This window comes from Triturus cristatus, chromosome 4_1 (assembly GCF_964204655.1).
Source record: "Triturus cristatus chromosome 4_1, aTriCri1.1, whole genome shotgun sequence".
Classification (NCBI taxonomy): domain Eukaryota; kingdom Metazoa; phylum Chordata; class Amphibia; order Caudata; family Salamandridae; genus Triturus; species Triturus cristatus.
In genome coordinates, this window is record NC_140585.1 from 1,229,129,588 (window position 1) to 1,229,154,970 (window position 25,383).

Consider the following 25,383-nt stretch of genomic DNA (forward strand, 5'->3'; position numbering starts at 1 on the left):
GGGGTAATTCTAAGGTAAGGAATCTATCACTACTAATGTTGCTTACAGATATATCATTACCGAAGGTAAGTAACTTGTGCTTATAGGAGAATGGTAATGGTTGCTTCTCTTTCTGTTTGTCCTCCAGGTGATGGGCGATATGCCTTGCTTGGCCAGCCACTGCAGTATAACCTCTCAGTCTGTTCTCCTCTCCTGCACAACCAGACATCCTACTCTACGCACCAGGTAAGGAAAAGAGCACATCAACTGGGAATTGATAACCTCTATCATAAAAACGTTAGAGCTCCAGTAACTAGTTTTACATACATTGAGATCCTTAACTTGGCCTCAATTTGTTGGGAAGTATAGCTTCTGTTATCTAGGGTCTTCGGAACCTTAATGTCAGGACTGTTTGCCCTTGTTGTTTGCTGTTTTGTAGATCTTGTTATCTGAATCTACCAATCTGAAAATCTATTTCTAGTGTGTGCATTGTATAAGAATCTTGACACTGTTGCATCTGAATTCCAGGGCAGAATGTTTAGTTCAACTTGAATGTGTTAGAATTTCACGTTTTAAAAATTCAAAGCACAATATCAGAATCTTTAAGTATAGTTTGTTAGCATGGCCCACTGCCACGCGCAAACCATTGCTGACATCTCATTTTTATGGAGTTTTACCATAAAGTAAGCTTAGCAAATTTAAGCTTACTTTGATTGCGCCTGAAATGAAACTAGTCTCTGGCATCCATCCCTTCTACGAAACTGGATTGTGCAATTTACATTTTTTTCAAAGCTCCTAGCCTGACATCTAGTTTTGCTAGTAAGCCATAAGTGTTTATTTAATTTTTACTTCCACATTGCTGTACCCATCCTGTGAATATTTTGATTCAAATCGAATAGATAATTTTTTCTTGGCCATTTGCAATCTTATCACATTGTACAGAGTTTGTATGCATTCAAGATTGTCCCTGTACCAGTTGTTTACAGAGACCGAATAGTTCTGATCTATAATCAACTCAATGACAATTTGATGTGCGTGAATGAGGAAAGATGCTACGTGGTCTGTGTATGAAGCTGGGTTTCTGTTGCAGTAGCCCTCCATCTTTTTACCAGACTACTGATGCACATTTACTTGATGTGCCCTGGGTCCCTGACAATCAGGTTCCCAGGGCCTGTGTTCTTTCCCAAAAACTGGACCTTGTACTCCCAATTGGCACCTCTGGCCACGTCAGTCCCTTGTAAAAGGTACCATGGGTACCAAGGGCACTGTGGCCAGAGAAGGCCTCTAAGGGCTGCAGCGCTTATTGTGCCACCCTTAGAGGCCCTGTACCTTTACACACTCACACTGCCATTGCAGGCTGCGTGTTTTAGTGCAGAACAAAGCAAAGAGTCGACATGGCACACATCCCTGTGTGCCATGCTTACAACCCACTGCCCTGACCTAGGTTAGCCACCCTTCTGGATGGGTGCACTACACCAGTGGTCAGGGTAGAGGTGCATGAGCCCTGTACCCCTACAGTGTCTAGACCAGTTATTAGATGTAAGTGCAGTAATGCCATTAAGAGTATATGGTGCTGGGTGTTTGTCATTACGAACTCCACAACACCATAATGGCTTTACTGAAAACTGGGAAGTTTGGTATCAAACTTCTCAGCCTATTAAACCCACACGGGTGCCAGTGTGGGATTTAATGAAAAATGCACTCAGAGGGCATCTTAGCGATGCCCCCTGAAAAACGATTAGCCCCATATGGGTTCCCTGGACTGGTACACACCAGCGTGCCACAAGACATGTTTCTGTACCCCTGGGGTGCGAGCCTTCGCTCTCTGAGCCCAGAAACAAAGCCTTTCCTGGGCGGAGGTAGTCACACCTCCCCAAGAGCCATCTGTGGCAGGGGAGCTTCAAAGGCCTTTCCGCCTTTGTAAAGCGAATCCCAGCCCCTCCTGCTATCAGGAGCAGGCCCCCTTCCTGTCTCCCCTCCTTTTCGGCGTGAAAACAGGCAGTAAAAATTAGAGCAGGCCAGAAGTTGTGCCCACCTCTGCCAACTCCACCCCTCATGTGGGGGAGGCGAGGTGAAGCCCACTTTTCAGTGCCCACCATCTTGCAGATGACAGGCACTCAACAATCGGGATTAGGGATTGTGCCCATTCCCCCACGTGGGGTGAGCACACCAAGGGTGTAGTCACCCTAAGGTCAGTAACCCATCGGCTACTGACCTCTAGACCCCCTAAGGTGCCCCCTAAATACAGTATTTAGGGGTAGCCCTGAACCAAGAAGACATATTCTCAATCCCCCCCGCCACCCCCCCCCCCCCGCCACCCTCTAAAACAAAAAAAGCGGTGACAAACCAGCATTAGTACAGGCAGGAAGAAGTTGCCAGCTTAGGAAGGACGAAAAAAGACATTTTCGATGTTAATTATTTTTTACTAGGATTGTTCAGTTGTACATAATGTCGTCTTGGTTATATATAAAGAAAAAGAATGCTCATAACACTTTATTATAACTTTTCAACATTGCTTAAAGGCATTGGAAAAGTCAATAGCTCTGGCTTAACACTTATAAGGTCTCAAAGGCGAGACCTATTGGCTATGCAAATGCGTGTTACATCAGCTGGTACACTCAAAAAGGGTCCTGGGGGAATGCCTTTTTGATAAGTTGACCCGGGATTTATGCCTACGCTTTTCCCCCCAATCTCTTATTCCTAGGCTTCTAAGGAAAACAAAAAGGGAACCATGCCAGTTGATACTCATTTCTCCACAATGGCCCAGACAACACTGGTTTACAGAGCTCCTCATGTTGTCAGATGACAGCCACATTAAACTGAACTGAGTAGTTGTCAATGAACCACTAGCTGGTCCTTCATCCAGACCCAATTTCTCTGCATTTATCAGCCTGGCTCTTGAACACCATGAGTTCCAGCACCTAGTTATTTCACAGGACTATAAGGATAGCCTTGCTAGGGCCAAAGCTGACTACCAACACAATAAATCCCCTCAAATGGAAATTATTTTGTCTGTGGTGCAAGTAATCTAATGTATGTCCTATTACATCGCCTCCTGAACAAGTATTGCCTTATTTGTTATCCCTAGCCAAATCTGGTTTGGCACATTCCTCCAAAGTGCATTTAGTTTCTATTTCAAGGTACAGACGAACCTTATGATCTCCTTCCTTGTGGTCTCGCAGACTAGATGTTCATTTTCTTAACCCCTTGCATGCCCTTGACGGAACCACTCCGTCATGAGCCACGGGCGCCGTGTGCTCATGACGGAGTGGTTCCGTCATGCTGGTGCCGTTGGCGGCCGCTCCGCACACGCGGCGCTAATTCCCCGCCTGTGCGGGCGATTAGCGCATGTGGGTGGAGTCATGACGGAACCACGCCGTCATGAGCACAGCTCGCCCGTGACTCATGACGACGTGGTTCCGTCATGAGCATAGCGGCGCCGCAAACCCCCCAAACCCCCCCAGCGCTGCGGCGGAATTAGTGCCGCAGCGAAGGGGTTAAAGAACTATTCAGATTATATTCTCCAATAAAGTTACCTCCACCTGCATGGAATCTTAACATTGTTTTATCCCAATTGATAAAATTTGAACCTATCCGCAAGCTGAACAGACGTTCCTCACTTGTAAGGTGGCGTTGCTGCTCTCTCTTACTTCCGTGAGAAGAGTGAGCAAACTCCAAGTGTTCACTATTAAGGAACCTTTTCTCGAATTCAAAGATAGTTTGGTAATTCTTTGGACTAATCCCACATTCATACTGAAGGTTCCCACGGATTTTCATCTCCGTCAACCAGTTATGCTTAAGACTTTCTTTCACAATCCTCAAACACCAGCAGAGACTGCTCTTCATTCTCTTGATGTCAAGAGATGCTTCAAGTTTTACTTACATCGCACAAAACTTTACGGCCTACAAAAACAATAACAAGGGTGGATTTGTTTCCCGACTCACCATAGCAAGGTGGATTTCAATGGTTGTACAGTTCTACCATTCCAAGACAGATAGACCTTTAACACAAAAGACTAAAGTGTTTTCTACAATAGCAGTCTCTACAATGGCAGCCTTGTTTGCTGGCATACCTATTGAAATATTTGCTACAATTTGGAAGAGCAGGTACACTTTCACCCAGCACTACTGTCTGGATTTGGCTCAGAGCACGGATACAGCCGTGGGTCAAGCAATACTTGGGCATCTTTTCCAATAAGGTGAGCCTGTTAACATACAATTTATAATGTTGTACCTACCATCCACTGTCATATTTGTCTTTCTATTGCTTATGTATTACACTGCTAACTATTCTGATTCAAGCATGTGAATCAATGGAAGATACCCCAATACTGGAGGAAGAACTAGTTACTTAACTGTAACTTCCGTTCTCGAGTATTTGTATCTTTCACAGATTCACTTGCAACCCACCCTCCTCCCTTTAGAGGCTCCCCTTCTGTGCAGGTGGTGACTATCCCCACTGGTGCTTGAAAATCTGAAGGAAGATGCCTCTGTTGGGCGTGTTCTGAGGTTGATTGGTCATAATTAAAGTTTGGTCATTTTTTAAAAGGACATAAATAGGCTAATTAGCTGACTTTCGCCTTCCCATTATAGCCTATGATATTGGTACATACAGCTTTATTATGGTACTCTGTGAGTCCCACTTTGACAGTTACAGGTATGTAACAAGTTATTTTTTCCACAACCTAATTTTGTAGCAGAAATGTTGTTACACACTGTATATGTCAAGGAGATGCTTGTGTACTATATTGAAAGGACTGAATACTTCCACAAAACTAAAGCGCCCTTTTTAGCTTTAGCTAAACCCACCAAAGAAAGCTACGTTTTCATGGTAGGCATTGCAAGGTGGATTGTCTGATACATCGAAACTTGCTATACCAATGCTAAACGTGTATTCACTGTACCTCCCAGGACCCACACAAAAAAGGAGCGACCATAGCTTTCCTTGGTAACATCCCAGGAGACACCTGAATGGCAGATACCCAGTTAACATCACACAACTTTGCAAAGCATTACTGTGTGAACTAACTAGCCCGTCAGCAGAGAATGGTTGGCCAGACTGTTTTGAGAGCATTGTTCCATACATCTGCATCATCTGCCTGCTGGCCACAGCTTAGGAGAAAATTGCTCTACAACTACAAACTGTGCAGAGCATGCATATCTACACCCACACTTGTATAAATGAAATGTTTTAGCCCGTTAACGTTTGTTTCGTGTAGTCCGGTAGGTTCACCTGCCCTCCTCCCCGGAAGCTGGCAAGAACGGCATGTATTGCTTTTCACACACTTTACTTCAACAACTTGCAATGCAAGGTTATGTGGGTATTCAACAGACAAACTGGGGGTGGGGGGGCCCAAAGACCAAATAAAGGGAAGCTAATCCAAGAGACTAAGTCATTATATAAAGAATGCTCATTTAGTGAAGAAAATTGTACAATTGACTTTATACCTGTATATAAATCGGAAGACGTCCCCGACATACTAAATCGGCAAAACATATTGAAGTTATTAAATTGTTTTGAAAGTCTGAAAGAACTCAAAATCACTTGTTACTGTACGTTTTAATCTCAGATAATGCAGTTAATTCTGCCTACGAAATCACCAGAACAACATGGGCATCCCAGATTGGGGTTCTAAAGATTCTGGATATTAAAGAATTTCTAACCGACTGGGGGATTATAATCAGACAGCCGGAGAAATGTAAATATCCACATATTCTGAGAACTGTCAACAGACGAGCAGAATATGAAAAATTGCCACTAAGCACCAGACCTCCGTACAAAGGTGCTGAAGATAATATCAGATTTGAAAATGTTCAAATCACTGCAAGGAAAACAAATGATAATAGTCAGCCATTTGCAGATGCTCCTTGTTGCGGGGTGATGCAGTATCATATGTGGCTAAGAAGTATTCCTAATAGAACTGATGAAAGGGAAGTCCAACAAAGTGAGTTCTTCATTTTATCATGGAATATAGCAGGTTTTGAGTGACAACTAAGAAAAGGCCGGGGATAAAATGATGAGTTTTTTACAAGATCAGTGTGTAATATGTCTACAGGAAACCTGGCATTCAGTGAATTTTAATATTCACAATTTTACAACACATGAAATTAAAGGGAAAAAGAATGCCTTCGGAAGACCAAGCGGAGGATTGACAACATTAATAAGTACTAAATTATGTGTGAAAAGCAAAAAAATAAAAACTACACCGATATATATATATATATATATCGGTGTAGTTTTTATTTTTTTGCTTTTCACACATAATTTAGTACTTATTAATGTTGTCAATCCTCCGCTTGGTCTTCCGAAGGCATTCTTTTTCCCTTTAATTTCATGTGTTGTAAAATTGTGAATATTAAAATTCACTGAATGCCAGGTTTCCTGTAGACATAGTTATAGTTAGGACCCTGTTTCCATAGGAAAACCGCAACATTCTATTTGGAATAACTTTGGCGCCGGTCGACGAATCCTCGTGAAATTTTCAAAACTAATGGGGCGCTCCGCTCCTACCCTGAAAGTCTCGGGGGGATTCGTCAAGCGGGGGCTGAGATAAAAGGGGGGTCCCAAAACGCGTTTTTCCCATGCATTTTTCCATAGGACCTTTAGACACAGCTACAGCCCGAACGGCTGAACAGAGTTCCTTGAAATGTGGCAGAGAGGTAGTCTACAGGTCAAGGAAGTGCCTTTTGTAGGTTTGGTGTAAATCTGTTCAGTAGATTCTGAGAAAATAGCCTTTAAATCAATATATATATCTGAGCCAGCTTACGGTGCGCTTACCGTACGCGCACGCCGCCGTGCGCGAGCGCGATTCTGATTGGCTGTTAGATCTTAGTAAACATTCGAATTGGTCGAAACCAGGAAGCGGCGGCCGCCATTTTCTCTCTTGCAGTCTGAGATGGGGTTAAAAAACAAAGGCCAAAAACATGTAAAGGGGCTGTTTAGACAGCTCCTAAGCACCTAGCCATGTTGAGGAAGTCCTCAAAGATCCCCCAAGGCCAAAAACGGAATTTTAATTTTTTCGATAATTTCGCCGATTACACTTACCGTACGCGTACGGTAAAAATTAATTTAAAAAAAAAAAATATCCATACATCCCCACCCCATGTGCAAATGTTGCCCGCAGGGCACCATTTGTGCATAGCATATTACAATCAAAAAAATAAAATATTACCTTTCACAACGAAGCGCATCATATGTCCTCCATGTGCGCACGGTGCGCGAAGCGCATCGTGCGTACATGGCCCATCTAGCGTAACGTGGGCACGCGGTGTGCGTAGCGCACCGCGTGCCCACCGTGCGTGCACGGCACTAACTGCGTAAAGTCGGCGCGCGGCGCGCGAAGCGCACCGCGTGCTCACTGTGCGCGCACGGTGCGCGAAGCGCACCGTGCGCGCATGGAACGAACTGCGTTAAGTGGGCGCGCACGCCACGAATGGCGTAAAGTAACTTAGCATTTAAAAAACCGTACAAATTCACTGAAAAAACCATAGGTTTCACACACGTTATAGTTAGGAATTAGCATTTAAAAAACCTTGCAAATTCAGTGAAAAAACCATAGGTTTCACACATGTTATAGTTAGCTGGAAATTTTACTGATAAAAAACCAATGAAATTCCCCCGTTATAGTTAGTGCAGGCAACTATAACTCACGCGACCGCAATCTTCTGCTGATGCTAATACTGTATTTAGACACTTATTTGCCCATGTCTTCTTCCATTAAATTTTAGCTATACATATATTACAGATATTTTTTTTTCATAAAGACACATATGTCATCAGCAGAGGATTGCGGTCGCGTGAGTTATAGTTGCCTGCACTAACTATAACGGGGGAATTTCATTGGTTTTTTATCAGTAAAATTTCCAGCTAACTATAACGTGTGAAACCTATGGTTTTTTCACTGGATATATATATATATATATATATATATATACATATATATATATATATATATATATTGCCAGTTATCATAATACATCAAAACTCTACCAAGTGTTTGATTAACAACATATATTTCCCACCCCATCTGGTGAAAAATAAGTGCAGATATCGTACAACATTAGATGAATTGGAACAAATAATGGCAGCGAGTGAACGTATGTTGGTTATAATAACGGGAGATTTTAATCAAACTTTACTGCCTTTGGTGGATAACCCTTTAAGTAGCGATGAACCAGACATGGGTTATAATATCCCGCAAGTTGTATTTCCATTAGAGAACAAGCCAAAAAAGATTGGTGCTTCTATCAAGTACACATATGCCTTATTGACAGATTTAGGATACAGAAATCTTAATGGTAGGCTAGCAGAAGATCAACCAGCCTCTAACTTTTCGTGGGCCGATGGGGTCATCAATTATAGATTTTACATTTGTCCACTATGCTTATTTTCATTTATGTAAAAAATATGCCATTATACCAAGATCCAAGAGTGATCATGATCCTCTAAGGTTAGTCATCAGCATTAAGCATGATTATTGGGAAACCCATGCAACGGCCAACAGTGGCAGATTGACTGCTGTGAATGGGAAAAGACTTATTTGGAACAATATGTTAAAAGTGAAGGCATCTAACCTCGTAGAAACCATGGTATCTAGTACCGAAAAACATATTAATCTTTTAAAGACAGGAGACAACTGGTTGAATGCCTGGCAATCTATTCTAAAAAAATATATTATCTAGTCTTGTGGCAAGTATATAGGAGTCGCGACCAAACACGCAACAAAGACTTCAGAATTAACTGAATCAAAGAGAATCTATCGCAAGAAGATGTGACATATCTTAAAACTCCCAATCTCCAATGAGCGCAACTCGAAAATACAAGACATAAAGAAAGAATTTAAGAATAGGAATTTACAGATAAAGCGGGATAGTGTGAGCACTGCCTATGCTAAATTATACCATGCTATATCGACTAGAAATGAGCGCGCATTCTGGTCCCTGGTGGGACATGGCGCAAATTCATATAAACAGCCAGACGACTTATTTATCCCAAGCAATAAGTGGGAAAATCACATCAAAGCGCTATACAAATCATCTGTATCATGTAAATATACGACATCTAAAGCTGATGGAACATTAGCAGAAATAACCGAAGAAGAAATTGTTGAACTAATAACGAGCGCTCGCTCATCCAAGGCGGCAGGACCAAATGGTATCCCTATAGACTTGATAAAGTTAAACATAACGTTTTTAAGTGCAATGCTAAAACAGCAGGTAATCAAATATAGAATAATACCTTCTTCCTGGAAAGGAGCGATTGTCCATCCAATTTATAAGCGAGGCCCTAAAGATGATCCGTCCAGCTACAGACAAATAGCATTCTTGGGTTTTGAAGAGAAACTGTTTGCAAAACACGTCAAAATAAACCAAGGTCATGGGCGGAGGAAAAATCATTATTGCCAAGAACTCAAACCGGATTTCGCTTGGGGTGTTCGACGCTTTATAACATCGCTTCAGTGGCCTTATTAGGAAAAAAGGCAAGCATGCGGAAGATAACGCTATACGCCTGTTTTGTGCATTATTCTACAGCATTTGATAAGTCTAACCGGCAAAGGCTGTGGAGTAAATTAACAGCATGGGAGATTGGTCTAAATCTTCTGAATTATATTATTGGCCTGCATTCAGAAACATGGCTCAGGGTGAAATTGGCTCATGATAATACATTATCACCAAAAATGAATACCACAAATGGTCTTAAGCAAGGCGGTGTCCTTGCACCCCTGTTATTTTCTTTGTATATAGCAGATATAGACTTGATGCTAAGTTCAGATATGGGCATGGCACCTAAACTAGGAGGCAAAAAGATACGATATCTAGCATATGCGGATGATATAGTAATCTTGTCCCTAACTCCAAAAGGGCTCCAGTATCAACTGAATCAATTACATACGTATAATACAGTGAATGGTTTGATAGCTAACTTGTCTAAAACAAAAAATGTGACGTTTGGACTGTCCATACAATCTAAAAAGTGGTCCTTAGGAGAAAATGTAATTGAGGTAGTGGAACAATATAATTATCTCGGCGTAACCTTTGACAAAAAGTTATCATGGTTAAACCATAAGGTTATTAAGAATGCAAAATCAGTAGCTATTATAAATCAATCTTGAGATTCATGAAAATGTTTGGAGGAAATGCAATTATTCCATCATTTAAAGTACTACAAATGAGAATGATTCCGTATTTACTATATGCTTCTCCAGTTATGAACAAGAAAGTCATCCTTGAACTTGAGAAATGTTTTATGAAATGTGTACGCACCTTACTTCGTTTAAGACGGGCAACTTCTCATTGTACAATAAGATTGGAATTTGGTCTAAAATCGCTGGAAACGATGCATTAGAGAAGTTGTTTTAGCTATATTATTGATTTTGCGACGGCTGATTACTCCAGTATTGGAACTTTCATCGATTCCCATGCTTGTATCATTCCCCGTCGTCGGAATGGGAGTCCCCGGTATACATAAAATAGCAATAAAAACCATTACCAAACAGAACCTAGGCCCGGCCTTTTCTTGTTTTGCAACCTATCCATCTCTTTTTGTAAAAGAGACCCAAAAAAATGACCAACCAATCAGATTAGCCTCACCCCCTAGAGCCCTCCTGAGAGAAGCTCAGAACCTCCGATTTTCTACTGTACGTTGTGCAAGTGAGTCTCCACTGAGTTCTGCTCAGTTTTCTTTCTACAACATGTTTTTTCAACTTTTTCAACAGTTTTTTCTTCTACAATTCCAGGATGTCATAAAGAGAAGAAGGCCCTTTTAAGGCATGTGCTAAGAAGAGATTATATATATTGAACAAGGGCTGTATTTATTGTCTGTACCCAGACAGGTGGCTGCAGACGGTAAATTATGCCGCACTTCTTCTTACAAGACTTGGCGGAATCGTGAGGGGCGTCTTCTGACCTGACTTCAGAGGTAGCCAGTGTCTAGTGACAGCGATGAGTCATCTTCTGCGTCCTCGAGAAGGTATATGAAGAGGGGTAGAGCTTCTCCTTCACCCTCTGAGAAGCGCCCTGGTAAGGCCTTGAAATAGATCTCTGATAGGTCTGATGGCCTTAGTCCTGTCGAATCTCCTCACTAACGTGTAAAGAAGAGGGAAGGACTATCTAAATCAGTGAGTCTGGAGAGGAAATCAAAGTCTGTGCCTCCAAAGTAGTCTCCTGAGGCTTATAAGACCTTCAAAAAAGACATTATCGTTACCCTCTGAGGTAAACTCTTCAAAAAGACCCTCTCGTCGACGACGGTGTTATTGAGTCCGTCGACGAGAAAACCTAAGGTACAGTCTTCATTTTCTATCACCCCGTCGACGGTGGTTTCTTCGTCTCCGTTGCTAACACAGGGCTCTGTCGACGACTTCAGGCATTGGAATCACCGACGATGGCGATGATTGTAACGACGCCAACAACCTCTACGAAGACGTCGACGACAATGACATCGCCGACGAGTGGTGCGTCGACGACTGCAGCGTCGACGAAGGTGATTTATGTGTCGACGGTTCTTTCTTAGTCGATGACGGGACTGTGACGACTGGACCGTCTGTCGGGGAAAAAAAAATAAAAAATTGAAAATTTATTTCGCTCTAGAAGAGTCAAATCACGCCAGAGATGATTTTTCCAAGAAGGGTGACCCCTTTGCCTCCTGCACTTCTTCTTGATGAAGAGGAATCAGATGAGGGGAAGGGAGCTTTTGGTTATTTGGACAGCCCTTCTCAGCTACATGTCAAATGCCAGAAGACTGATTCCGAATGGGAGTATGAAAGCAGTATGGTCCTCCCTCTCAATACCAACAAGACTATCATCAGGAGATGGTCCAAATCCCCTCCTCTTTATTAACAGACTTAGAAGCTATGCGCTGGGATTACAGAAATTGATTTGCAGTAGAGCCTACTGTTGGATGCGCAGGATATTCCGCCAGTTGCGCTTCCCGTTCAGGGTGACACCTCTGAAGAAGACCAAGGCAAGGTCACAACCCAGGATCCAGATGTGGAGTGGAATGACTGTCATTCCAGATGCAGCTTCTCCTGCTCTGGCACCTGTTGATCCCCTCCCCCTGTGGATACAGGGGGTTTTAATAATTTAAGGGAGAGGGCCGCCAAGACATTTGTCCTGCCCAGGACCATGGTGGAATCGGAGCCCCTTCTTTATGATTTTAAAGATCCGTATAAAAGGTTGGTCCGGTCAATTCCGATTGTGGACCATGTTTGGCAGTAAGACCACGGTCAATCCAGTTGTACCTCGTCTAGAGAATAAATATAAGGCTCTGGAAGGTAGCCCAGCCTGTTGGACCTTTCAACCAATACCAGACTGTCATTTCACAGGCCGCTCAAAGGAAATCTACGAATCCTTCAGCTCCCCTTATTACTCCTCCAGATAAAGAGGGCAGGCGTTTAGATAATGTAGGCAAACGTTTTTTCCTCTATGTCCAGCCTGTTGGTCGGAGCAGCTAATTCTCTGGCTGTGTTTGGGAAATGCGTTCGCCAGATGTGGTGCGACTTGTCCCCATACTTCGATCAGTTACCGGAACAAGGTGGGAAAGAAGCTTAAAAGATTCTCCAGGAAGTCGAGGTGACATCAGCAGGGGTCATCGATTGTACAATGGATATTGCAACAACTGTTTTTCGGTCCTTGGCCTTCGCAGACAGGACTGGTTGCGGGCCACTTGGTGCCGCCCGGAAGTCCAGAATAGGGTTTTAGATGTGCCCTTTGATGGAAAAGCGCTGTGTGGAAACATAGTTGATACGCTCCGAGACATTCAGAAGGATACAGAAACCACAAAATCCTTAGGGACTCTGCAGTACCGCAATTTTCCATTCAGAGGAGCGAGGTGAAGAGGTGACTCTTCATATAGGGGAAGTACCAACAACAACGGTACTACTCGTACGGTTCACAGTCACAATCCTACAAGTTGAATTATAACCAACGACAGAATTCTGCTTCTTCTTCTTCTTCTTTCTCTCGCTCGAATGTCCGAGGGAGACAAGGTCGCCAGGGCAGAGACAACTCTAAGCGCCAATAGCGGCTTGCTGGCTCTGACTACTGCCCTCTCTCCTCCTGTGTCATCAGTGGGAAGCAGAGTTCCATATTTCCTCCACAATTGGCAGCAAATAACATCAGACCGTTTGGTATTAAACATCATTTAAAACTGCCATACCCTGAAGTTTGTCCAACAACCACCATCCAAAGCCCATCGTGCCAAGGTATCGAAACATCTCCTACGGTTAGAGGTCCATCCCATGCTCCTCAAGGGAGCTTTAGAACCAGTCCCTATCTCTTAAAAAGGAAAGGGCTCTTACTCCTGGTTTCTCTTGATCCGGAAGACGTTGGAAAAGTGGTGCCATATACTACATCTGAGGGAGCTCAACACCTACTTCATCAAGCAATCCTTTCAGATGGTTTCTCTTCAAGACATCCTGCGTCTTTTCAACTCAAGGATTTCATGGCCACTCTAGATCTAGATGACGCTTACTTTCATGTACCCATTCACCCAGCTCACAGGAGGTTTCTTCGCTTCACAGTAGCCAAGAGCCTTTTTCAATTCAGGGTACTTCCCTTTGGACTGCGTTTTGCTCCAAGGATCTTCACAAACGTGTTAGCTCCGGTAGAAGCCTTTCTGCGTAAACAAAAGCTTCAGGTCTTCCCTTACCTGAAGGATTGGTTGCTAAAAGCTCCTGCCAAACAAGCGGCACAGGAAGCAGTCATGACGTGGTTTGCCAATTTCGGCCGAACAATCAACGAACAGAAGTCTTCTCTCCTTGCTTTCCAGACCTTGGAGAGGCAAGAGAAGCTAATGTCCATGGCTTCCCGATTGTTAAAAAGGTCACTTTCAGTTCGCCTCTACAAGTCCCTTCTGGGATCCATCTCCTCATGCATACTCCTGATTCCTCACTACAGATTAAGAATGAGTCCACTCCAAGAGGAGCTAGACTTACAATGGCTCCAGATCGATGGGTCCTTCGACGACAAGGTCTATCTTTCAAGCTAGCCCCGGCGCCACACGTAATAACTACCGATGCCTCTCTCGAAGGCGGGGGATTGGTGTTACAAGATCTTCATGTAAGCGACCGGTGGCAGCCTCAACATAGTCTGTTGCATATCAATCTGCTGGAGCTTAGAGCGATTTGCCTAGCCTTGCAAGCCTTTCTTCCACGAATATAACGGTCGACAGTTCTTATAAGAGCGGAGAACACGACCGCCATGAATTATATAAACAAAGAAGGCACCAGATCGCGACGGTTGTTGCAGGAAGCCCAATTGATTTGGGAGTGATCAATTCAACAAGAAATATCACTCCGGGTGGAGCATCTTCCAGGTGTCCTCAAAACGGACACTCTCAACAGGCTGAAGTCTGTCAGCCACGAGTGGGAACTGGTCGACTGGGGCACACCTTCCATAGATCTCTTTGCCACTCCGGAGAACAAGAAAGGCCGGTTCTATGCAAGCAGGATTCACCATCCGGGATCCTTTGGGAATGCGTTTTCGATGGCCTGGTCAGGCGCATTTGTTTACGCTTTTCCTCCCATTCCTTCGATCCCCAGGCTTCTCAGGAAACTCAGAGCAGAACCATGCAGGATGATTCTGAAAGCCCTGCGTGGCCCTGACAGTGTTGGTTCACAGAACTTCACCTTCTCTCCCGAGACCTTCCTCGGCCTTTTGCAGCTGATTCCTTTGCTGTTGACGATGTCCCAGGGCCAAGTCTGGCATCCTGATCCTCAATCTCTTCGGCTCTCTGCCTGGCTCCGGAGCAACGAGAATTTCTGGGTCTGAATCTCTCAGCAGAATGTACTAATAAGACCTACAGATTGAGATGGAAGCGTTTCGATATCTGGTGTCAACACAATGGTCTCCATCCTCTTGACTCGGAGCCACATGAGGTTCTTTTATACTTTCTATCAATGGCAAAATCGGGGCTAGCTCACTATTCTATCAAAGTGCACCTGGCTGCAATTTCTCGCTTCAGCCTCACGTCTTCAGGCCCTTCCTTCTGGTCTGCAAGGATAGTTAAACATTTTCTCAAAGGACTTTTCAGAGTTTTTCCTCCGGTCAAGCCTCCTCCTCCTCCTTTTTGGCATCTGAACTTGGTTCTTGCCCAGCTTATGAAGCCTCCTTTCGAACCTATTCACAAAGCAGAATTGAAATTCCTCTCCTGGAAGGTAGCGCTTCTTCTAGCTTTGACTTCTGCGAGGCGTGTGGGAGAGATGCAGGCTCTCACCATTCAGGAACTCTTCTGCAGTTCAAAACAGGAACATTGGTTCTACGTACTAACTCAAAATTCATTCCTAAAGTTCCTTCGGGCTTTCATTTGAATAAACCTGTGATTCTTAAGACTGATTTCCCTCAACCGGCTACATCAGCAGAGAAAGCATTTCACTCTCTGGACATTCAGAGGTGCTTAAAATTCTATCTTCAAGGAACTAAAGACTTCAGGAAGTCTTCTCAAATATTTGTGTCTTTTAGGGATCTGTGTAAAGTGTTTCCCCTTTTCCAAGCAGGGGATCGCTCGTATCACCGATGCTATCCAATATTGTCACAAGGCAGCAGGCAAGCCCCTGGAAGGTCGAGTCCGGGCTCCTTCCAGGAGGGCAAAGTCTTCTTCTACAGCTCTCTTTGCTAGTGTTCCTATCCGGGAGATCTGCCATGCAGGGACCTGGAGCAGTACACATACGATTACAAGGCATTACTGGCTGGATTCTGCAACGCTGAGTGATACAGCAGTCTGCCAGGCAGTCCGGAGGAACTTTTTTCAGTAGTGGTGAGCTTTCCCTTCCATATTACTGTTTTATCAGCTCTTGCACATTCTTTTGCACCTCATGTGTTTGTGTTCTGAACCTTCTAATTGTGTTATAAACCATGGCAAAGGTGTTTATGGTGTAAATACTATGACTTTGTTCCTAGTGTGATATTGGTCATGGTTCCAAAGAATGTGCTGATAACTGCTAGCTACTCTGATACAAGCATGGGAATCTATGAAAGTTCCAATACTGGAGTAAGAAAACCAGTTACTTACCTGTAACTTTGGTTCTCCAGTATTGGAAACTTTCATAGATTCCCATGCCACCCACCCACCTCCCCTGGGAAAGCTCAGCTTTATCCATCTTCATTGGTTGGTTACACAACAGCTACGAAAATCTGAGGTTCTCAGCTTCTCTCAGGAGGGTTCTAGGGGGTGAGACTAATCTGATTGGTTGGTCATTTTTTTGGGTCTCTTTTACAAAAAGAGATGGATAGGTTGTAAAACAAGAATAGGTCTGGGCCTAGGTTCTGTTTGGTAATGGTTTTTATCACTATTTTATGTATACCGGGGACACCCATTCCGACGACGGGGAATGATACAAGCATGGGAATCTATGAAAGTTTCCAATACTGAAGAACCAAAGTTACAGGTAAGTAACTTGTTTTCTTCATGCACACTGAAATATCTAATATTTGAAGAACTCCGGAGCAAAAAAGTCAGATTTGCAACTATATAGTATAATTATGGAAATAGGATCTTATGACCTGCCTGATATACAGGAGATGGGACGAATGACCAGGGATGTGTGGAAAAACCTAATACGGAATATGCTAATGACAAAGCTGTGGAATTTAGAAGTTCTACAAGCTGGGAAATATAAACATACAGACTTAGTAATTGATACTTATACCTTACAGGCTCAAGAATACTTGGGATGGAATTTGTTCAGTTACATAAAGTGGAAGTACTTAAGGTTTAGACAATTTTATATTCCGATTGGGGAGTTTGAAGGGACTTGAACCCAGGCACTTAAAGGTATACAAGTATGTCGGCTTTGTGGAATCGGTAAAGATACTCTTGAACATTTAATATGCATCTGCCCGAAGCTGTTGCCCATACGGAGGATATACTTACGCCCTTTGTTTAATAATGCTAAAATAAGAACAACTGCAGAGGCTGTACGCTATAGTTTCAGGATCAAAGAGGACAGTACAATTATAAGGACGGTTCAGTTTTTAGAACATGCCTATAAAACATTAACTGCTTAGACTGCTTTTAATATATGGAAATATATATGGTATTATGAATTATGTATGTTCTTTTATATGATGTTTTATCATGGAAATTATTTTATCTCAATGTTTGCATTTTCACTTTTATTGTAATCAAATGATTAATACAATAAAGTATTTTAAAACTAAAAAACAACTACAATGCACATGGCACATCAGAGTAGTCTTAATTTACAGTCCAGTTTCACCTCTCGCCTGCTGATCGTAATGCAGTCCTTGGCCATGCACATTTTGGGCTCGGATAGGAGTCACAGCTCATCCTGTGAAGCTTCTTTGAAGAAAAACAGATTGTAAGGACCAAGCTCTACTCTAGATGGCATAAGTATGCAGAACATAATAATCTACAGCACTACACACTACGAGCAGATGCTTACTGGTTTCGTAACAATATGTTTATGGTATTGTTGTAGGAAGGTTATGCTAGAAGTTAAGTAAAATGCTTGTTCAATCCACATCCAGGACGACCATCCTTTTATGTCCCTGCTCACTTTTCACAATCCTACTGTGTTATTTGATTTGCCCTCATCCCCTTACTCTTTCTGGTCTTTATATCTTTTTTTTAAAGGCGCAGACTGGGATGAAACATGGAAATCGAGGGAAAAGGCCAGCGTTGAAATCTGCATCAACCGACTTGGGGACAACTGATATAGGCATGTGATTTACTAATTTGAAAAATGATCATTTAGCTTATTAAATGTTGAAAATATTTCAGCATTTTCGTAGCTTGTGGCACTGTGCATGTTGTTTGTTAATCTTTAAGTTTTTTCATACTCATTTAATTTTGTTATAGAATTGTGTGTGTGGAAATACTGTTGTCCAATGCCCAGGACATCGTATTTCTGGTAAAAAAAAAAAAAACAAATAGAAGTCTTCCTGTTTTTGTCCATAGGACAAATAGGCACAACATGTTAGGCTGCAAGTTTACACTGGAGTAGTACTGTTGAGGGAAAGAGGAGAGGATTGTCTGCTGCGCAGGAATAATTTTTACATCCATACATTTAAGCTGTTCAAAATGGAATATATGGTTCACTAATACAAAGTCTTTACTCATAGGATGAACACTCTGAGGAAATACAGTGAGCCATAAGCTTAGCTTGCAATACTGACTAAGATTCCAATATAAGAATGGGTAACCAAAATCCTCAGAAAATTCGAAATGCTCAAAAATTTAAACATTTGTGTATATTCATAACTATCCCAGAATGCTGTTTCATTATGGGTAGAAATACACAGAAAAAAATGAAAGCAACATTGGAGATTGTTCGGTTTAAAACATTAAATGAAGGTTCCATGCAGTTTTAGTCAGCATTCTAGCAATTTAAATTCTAAATAAAATTAAGCTTGAAAAAAAAGGGACATTTTGGTAAAGTATCATACAAATTATAAGGACCACTTTGAAACCATTTTCAAAGGCATCATTTAATGAACCATGTTTAATGTATCTTAACACTTAAAAAAAAAAAACTAAATAATAATGGAGAAGGTAGTGTAGAGTCATTACGGGCAACATTTAAAACCAGCATTGCCAAACCTATTAAGTCTGACATTGGCAAACCTGCAATATTTTTCTCCCCCCGTAATAGGAAATAAAATGTTAGTTTAAACGTAAAAATGGAGTGTATAGGCTTTCCAAAAGAAAGCTAAAAATATGACCCAATGCAAAATTAAATAAAATATTTAATTGTAGCTGAAATGAAGGAGAGATTGGCCTGCTGGTCCTGGCACTGAAGTGGAGTACTTTTAGGTGGATATGCACCTGTGCAAGAGCAAAATGCCATCATTCTAAGTGAAGATAGCTAATGGCTTCCCAGGCTGACCTTTTGCTCTTTGCTGTATACGGAGGTGGGTGGAAATAAAATAGGACCAACACTTGGAAAGACAAATAGATGAAGGTCTGGTGAAAGCAACTCTTTGTGAACATCTTTATGTGCAAATTGTTGCATTTTCTTTTATAAAACATAACACTTCCATGACCAGACCTAAAAATTAATTTGGGGATCCACATCCCACAAAAGTTCTCGTAAATGGGTCTTCAGATTTAGTAGTTTCATAAAGTATACAGAAGTATGCCTGGAAATCTGTAGCAGTTGTGGGTTTCTAGGTATCCTCTTTGAAACATTTCTAAATTCCAGTTTAGTATGAGTTCTTATGCAACCATATATTTTCTGCTGAGCAGGCACAAACTCATTAGTTAAAACGTTTTTCCTTTGGCTCTGGAGGAAGATCTGTTACCCAACAGATAAACTCCGTTCCCTACACAAGATATAAAGCCTTTATCAAAAGTAAACTCCAACCTTTTCCAGAGTGGGAATGGGTTGGAGAGGAGTTGATGAACACCCTTAAACATTTAAGTTTATGTGCTCCGTCACTATCCTTCTAGCCTTTAAGCTACCACTTCACAGCTGCTTCCAGCTTTGAGTATATATTCTTGTATAAAAGTCTTAATGTAATTAAATCGTTCTGTGAGTGTAAACCCAACATTTACCCATTTAAGCCAAACATGCACATGTAAATGGCTTTAAGAAGTAGACCTGTAACGTTTTGACTCTAACCTAACTGAGTTAATCTAGTTGTAAAATGTGACTGCAGTCACTGATAAAGGGCTTGGCAAACAAGGTAGCTGAGGCACAGCGCAAAGAAGTTATTTGCCAAAGATTTAGAGATTGTGGCCAAGTGGAGGAGGCCAGACTGAGCAATCTCGTTGATCCTGGGCAGTTGACCACACCCATAATGTGGGTTTATTCACAATAATGTTTTGTATAAACAAGTAAATACTTAAAAGAAAATTGATCAGACCAATTGACAAGACTATTCCTCTGAAAGTAAAACAGAGCAAAGATACAACCAGAGCAATAATATATTGGGAACTCTGCTGTTATCTGAACTATGGCCTATTGAAAGTTCTGGCCTATTCAGAGCTCTTCCATAATCTGAAAGCGTTCCTCATAAACAGAAGATATGTATGATAAGATTATAAATATTTAAAGATTTGGCATAAATAGAGGCCAATATAATCAGTGAGGTAGCTGTTTCAAAGAAGCTTTATCAATTGCTCCGACTTAACGAGAATGTGGTCATAGTTTGCCATCTTACTGCATTGCTATCAAATGAGACAAGTGTATTTTTGTTAGAGTGGGTACATTTCTTGAATCACCCCATCTATTGGACAAGTGAATGTTATAAAAATTAACTCTCACCCCACCCCCCCCCCCCCCCCATAGAATGTGTTCACCATTTTATCGGGTGCCGTGCCCTCTTGTTGCAGCTTCATAATATATACTTCAAAATCCAGCATTGGGAGGAACCAGTCGAGGTTTAGTGTTTGGACAATGGAGATGGTGAAACTCCACATTCCTCTCTATATAAGGTTCTTGCCAGATTAGTACATACTGTATACGCTGTCTCCTCAGTTGGAACCTAAACATTTGGGTTCTATAGGCCATCACGTTTCACATTCTTCATGTTCTGTAATTTGGCATATTCTTTGTAATGTGATACAATGTGTGGAAACCTGTGTAGCTGACATAAAACCTATTTGCCTGGAGCCTTTCTTTCCAAAGAAGTGGTGTCACAGTGATTAGGAGTATCTTCAGTTTCTTTCGGAATGCCAGGTGACTTGCTTCTTTGTGGAAAGAGCACTCCATAGTCTAGTTCCAATGTCTGTGAAACAGAGCTTGGTCCAACATGCTACATTGATGTGGAGTACTTTTTGGTTGATGCAGCCGAAGAAGTGTCCTGAGAAATGTTATTCAATTTTGTACTGAGTTGTTAAGTGGCACATTCCATGCATGCTTTTGTATGATTTTAAAAGGGCCAGAATTGTCACTAGTGTGTTCATTCGCTGCTAGTGATATGCCATGAAATGTATGATTAAGAGCTCTTTATTTTTTCTGACTCAGTGGCTACCACTACTTGGAAAAGTAATTATTTGATTTACTTTTCCTTCAGACTGTGGTGAAGGGCGTTGGTGTTCAAAAGGCCAGTGCTGTGTTTTTGATGGTGGGGCATGAAGAGGTCTTTGAAGGAGAGAACTTCAAGGAAGTGGGTGGCAGAAGAGGCATTGATCATTAACCTGATCTGTGCATCAAGCGTCACATTGGAAATGAGATCTCACTAAGGTTTGGATTAGGAGATAAAAGTGAGAAGTTGTTCTAGACTCTGGATTTCCTAATGGATACTTTAACCATATATCACTTACCTTGTGATCTCCCTGCATCCTGAGCTTGCTATCTCGATTTCTGTCACTTCACAGACAATACTCCTAAATGTTTTCCAGTGTGCAAGGAACATTTTCCCCCTAAAATTACAGGTTCAAACCCTGTAACTATTGCCACAAACAGATGCCAGTAGTGGGGTCACACAAGGTCTGTTACTGGTGTCTTGGCTCTTCGCATGACTCGATGTTGTCCAAATGTGCTTTAAGAACACAAAGGCCGTCCGGGACCGTGATTTCTACATCAGCGAGCACCTTAAGAAAGATGTCTTGATCGAAGTCTAGGACACGTTCAGCCCAGGAGAGATTCATCCAACTCCAAATTCTCAGCCAAATCAAAAAAGACAAAAACAGAAGTCTTCCAACCATGGCTCCCTCTATTCTTACTGCTCTTGTCAGAAGATGTTGCATAGACATCAGAGAATCTGCAGATCTCAGTTACCGGCCACAGAACCTGCTCCTTCTCTTGTCCCAGTCCAGCCCAAGATCCCAGTTCCATCAGCGACACTCCAGCAGATTCAAGCTTTCAAAGCAGCTATGTTGACATTTTTTGGTACCTTCTGACGTCCTCTGGTGCGCTTTCAGGACTCATGGAAATGTGGAGGCGTACGGTGGGTTATCGCCAGCGTATCTGTCCTAAACTCAGAGTGCTCCTCTCAACCCAACTCCAGGGTCCACATCAACTCCTGGGGCTGACGCTGCCCCTTCTCCACCTACAACTCTGGTTCCCTGTGCATTGATGCTGGCAGTGACACCACTGATGCATGATGGCGAAACCACCGATTCCACCGCAACCTCGATTGATTGAAGTTGCACTCAACTCGACCTCTTTCACAGGCCAATTTTGATTCTGACACGCTTCCTCTGCCACATAGACTCTCAGACATTGAGCTACATGGTGGCGACTATGGTGATGATGACTCAAAAGTATACAATGTCACATCTTTTTCTGGATGTTTAGGTGGCCAGTGGGCTTTACACCTTTTCATACACTGGTCTCAATTCTCCACCCAGCCCCTCTACGGAGAAATTTGCCTCTTTCGCCACAATAATTAGAAGAGCCACATAAGTTCTTGATCTTCAGCTTCACTCAGTAGGGGTTAAAACAAATGTACTGACTAGGTTCTGCTGCCACTTTGGAACCACTTCCATTTAATGAGGCCCTCGTGTACACCCTCTTGGGCACCTAAGCAAAGTCAGGATCTTGACCCTCTGTCAATAGACAAATAGCCCAATGTCACAGACTAGCTCCAGGAGTCCCACGTTTCCTCCTGCAGCATCCAGCACCAGAGAGCCTTGTGGCTCAGGCTTCCTGTCAACTTAACCCTAATGTGTTTCCGACCACCCCCACAGACAGTCGAAACGTATGGAGGTGTTCGGGAAATGGATGTTCTCCACTACCACCTTTACCCTTAATTCTGTAAATTCGAGTTGCCTCCTTGGGCTTTACTCGCATGTGTCGTTGGACACGGTGAGCGATATCTTAACCACAGTCCCAGACTATCTTTGTTCCAATCTCCAATAATTCAGGATAGCTAAGATGCTGTAAAGTATGTGGTCAGGTCAGGCCTGGACAATACTGACTGTTTGAGTAGTGCAGTTGATCATAGCATCTTGCTTTGGCACCATGCATGAATACGATCCATGGGCCTCTCCAGTGAGGTCCAACAGTCCCTCATGTATATACAATTGGATGGCACCCTTTTCTCTGGAAACATTGCAGACTCTGCTTTCAAGCTCATCAAAGGTGGCAAAGCAACAGTGCACTCTTGGACTTGCACTACCTATATGGCAGTTTCTGCAACAATATCAACTCTTTCAAGGAAAAGGAATGCAGCTGAGGCCACAACAGACATTTGCCTCCGCAAAAACAGACGCTCTTTTGTTGTAGAGGTCAGAAATCTGGTCAACAGCATGCAAGCCCTCCAAGGCATCAGAGTACACGAACTTCCACCATCCCCATCCTGCCACTGCTCCTGCTACTTCAAAAGCCCTTCTGTTTGCCATCAGCAGCACATTGTCACCAGTTTGGAGCCCAAATGTTACTATCGCCACAGGAGACAAAGCATCACACCACACAGATTGGTGCTGAAAATTGTCCAATGCAGTTATGCTATGTCCTTCCTGTCCACTCCTCCAGACATGCAACCTACACCACAACATCTTCCGGAAGACCACTTGTCCAAACTCTGACAAGATCATCATGCTCTCTTTGAGAATGGTGCTATAGAAAGGGTGCCTATATCAGAGGTCTGGATTAGGTGCTCCGCCTGTTACTTTGTGGTGCAGAAATAAAACTGAAGATTTTGCTTCTTCTAGACCTGTGCTCACTTTTGGCCAAGTTCTGTCTGCCCTCAATCCAAGCAACTAGATGGTGGCATTGGATTTGCCAAACCCCTATTTTACATCCCTGGTCTGCAATCTCACAGACACTGCTTGCAGTTTCAGGAAGGCAACAAATATTGTCACTACTCTGTGCTCCCCTTGGGCGTCACCATTGCAACTCGATTGCTCACAAAAGTGATAGTTGCAGCCTATCTGAGGGGGTTGGCAATACCATACCTTGATGGCTGGCTGCTAAAGGCTGGCTCGCCTCAAAACCTCATTAATCACCTTCAGCCAACAACCAACCTGTCGACATCTCTGGGGTTACCATCAATGTGCCAAAGTGTCACCGGACTCCTTCATAGAGGCTCCCTTTCATTGTAACCATCCTGGACAAGGTGATGTTTCGAGCCGTCCCTCCACCTCAGCGAGTCCAGGGTATTCGGGTTATGATCTCGATGTTTCAGCCTTTGACCTGAGTCTCAGTAAGGGTTTGAGGCTTCTTGTTCTCCTACATCTTGCTAGTGGACCATGTGAGACATGTGAGCTGTGCACTGAGATCTAAAGTCTCAGGCTCAGCACCAAGGAAACCTATTGGATTTCATATGGGTGTTGGAGGAGGCTGCAAAAGACCTGCAGTTGTTGCTGGACTGTAGATGGACCAGTGCCACACCACTCTTCTTACCACTCCCTATCACACCAAGAACTAACGGTTGTGATCGATACATCATTGATGGATTGGGGAGGCTATCTGTTAGAGGTGGAGATCAGAGGACTTTGGTCTCTGGCGGAAGCCCATCTCCACATCACCCTGTGGGAGTTGCAAGCAAACTGTTTGGTGCTTAAGGCCTTTCTTCTGCCCATCAAGGTGGAAATTGGTATAGGTTCTTATGGACACCACCACCGCCATGTGGGTTCTGTAACCAGCAGAATGGGTGGTCTTGTGCTTAAAGGCTGTATGATTTCAAAATTAGTTAAGTTGTTGGGGCATTTCTTTTATCGTACAAAATCTAACTGGATCTTTAAACACCAGAACGGGCAAACTCAACCGACGTTGCCTAGTGGATCACGAATTGTGACTACACTCTGTTTAGGGCATCTTTCATCAATGGAGAGAAACCTGTCTCAATCTTTTTGCCACCACGAGAACGTACAGTGTCCAAACTTTTGCAGGTTGGAGTGTTAAATTCTTTCTGAGAGGTGCCTTTTGGTTGTATTTGAGCTCAGGACTCCTGTATGTTTTCCTGCCTTGACCTTTCCTGCCCAAAGTTCTGAAGATCAGGAATGACCTGGCCAAAGTAATTCTTTTGGCCCCGGATTGGGCCAGGGCAGTGTGTTACTTAAAATGTCTGCCGTTGAGCATCTGTTCTCTTCTACGGTTGCCTCTGCGGGATGATCTTCTGTCGCAACTGCAGCCCAGGGTCTTGCACCTGAGGATATCCAACTTATATCTCCATGCTTGTGGATTGAAAGCCTACATTTGATTTTGACCTAACCCTTCAAAGTAGTTAATGTCATTCTGGCGGTGAGTTGGCCCTCCACCAAAACCATCTATGTGGAATTCTGGGAGACGTTTGTGGTGTGATGGTGTTCTAGGCATATCCAGCCTTAACGACCCCTATTATCTGTTTTTCTTCTCTGTTCCCTTTATTTACCACAGCAAAGTCCTGCTGTTACTACTGTTAGGGGTTATTTTGTGCCCTCATTGGCTTTTTTATGATTACCAGATCAGCTGTCTTTGTTTAAATCACCTATTGTGATGCAGTTTCTAAAAGAACTTAAACCCTTTGTGTTGTCCAAGTGAGATCTGATTTTGGTTCTCAGATTTTAGTCTTCTTTCG

At 42.9% G+C, this 25,383-nt stretch overlaps 1 protein-coding gene across 4 annotated transcripts in view; it reads left to right on the forward strand.

The window, feature by feature from the left end:
* R3HDM2 (R3H domain containing 2) overlaps positions 1-25,383 on the forward strand; it is a 761,481-nt gene that overhangs the window by 716,547 nt on the left and 19,551 nt on the right. For all 4 annotated transcript variants that reach the window (XM_085654624.1, XM_085654627.1, XM_085654622.1 and 1 more), the window contains 2 exons: positions 128-225; positions 17,570-17,654. In XM_085654624.1, the coding sequence (XP_085510750.1) occupies positions 128-225; positions 17,570-17,654 (183 nt within the window). The remainder of the gene's footprint in view (positions 1-127; positions 226-17,569; positions 17,655-25,383) is intronic.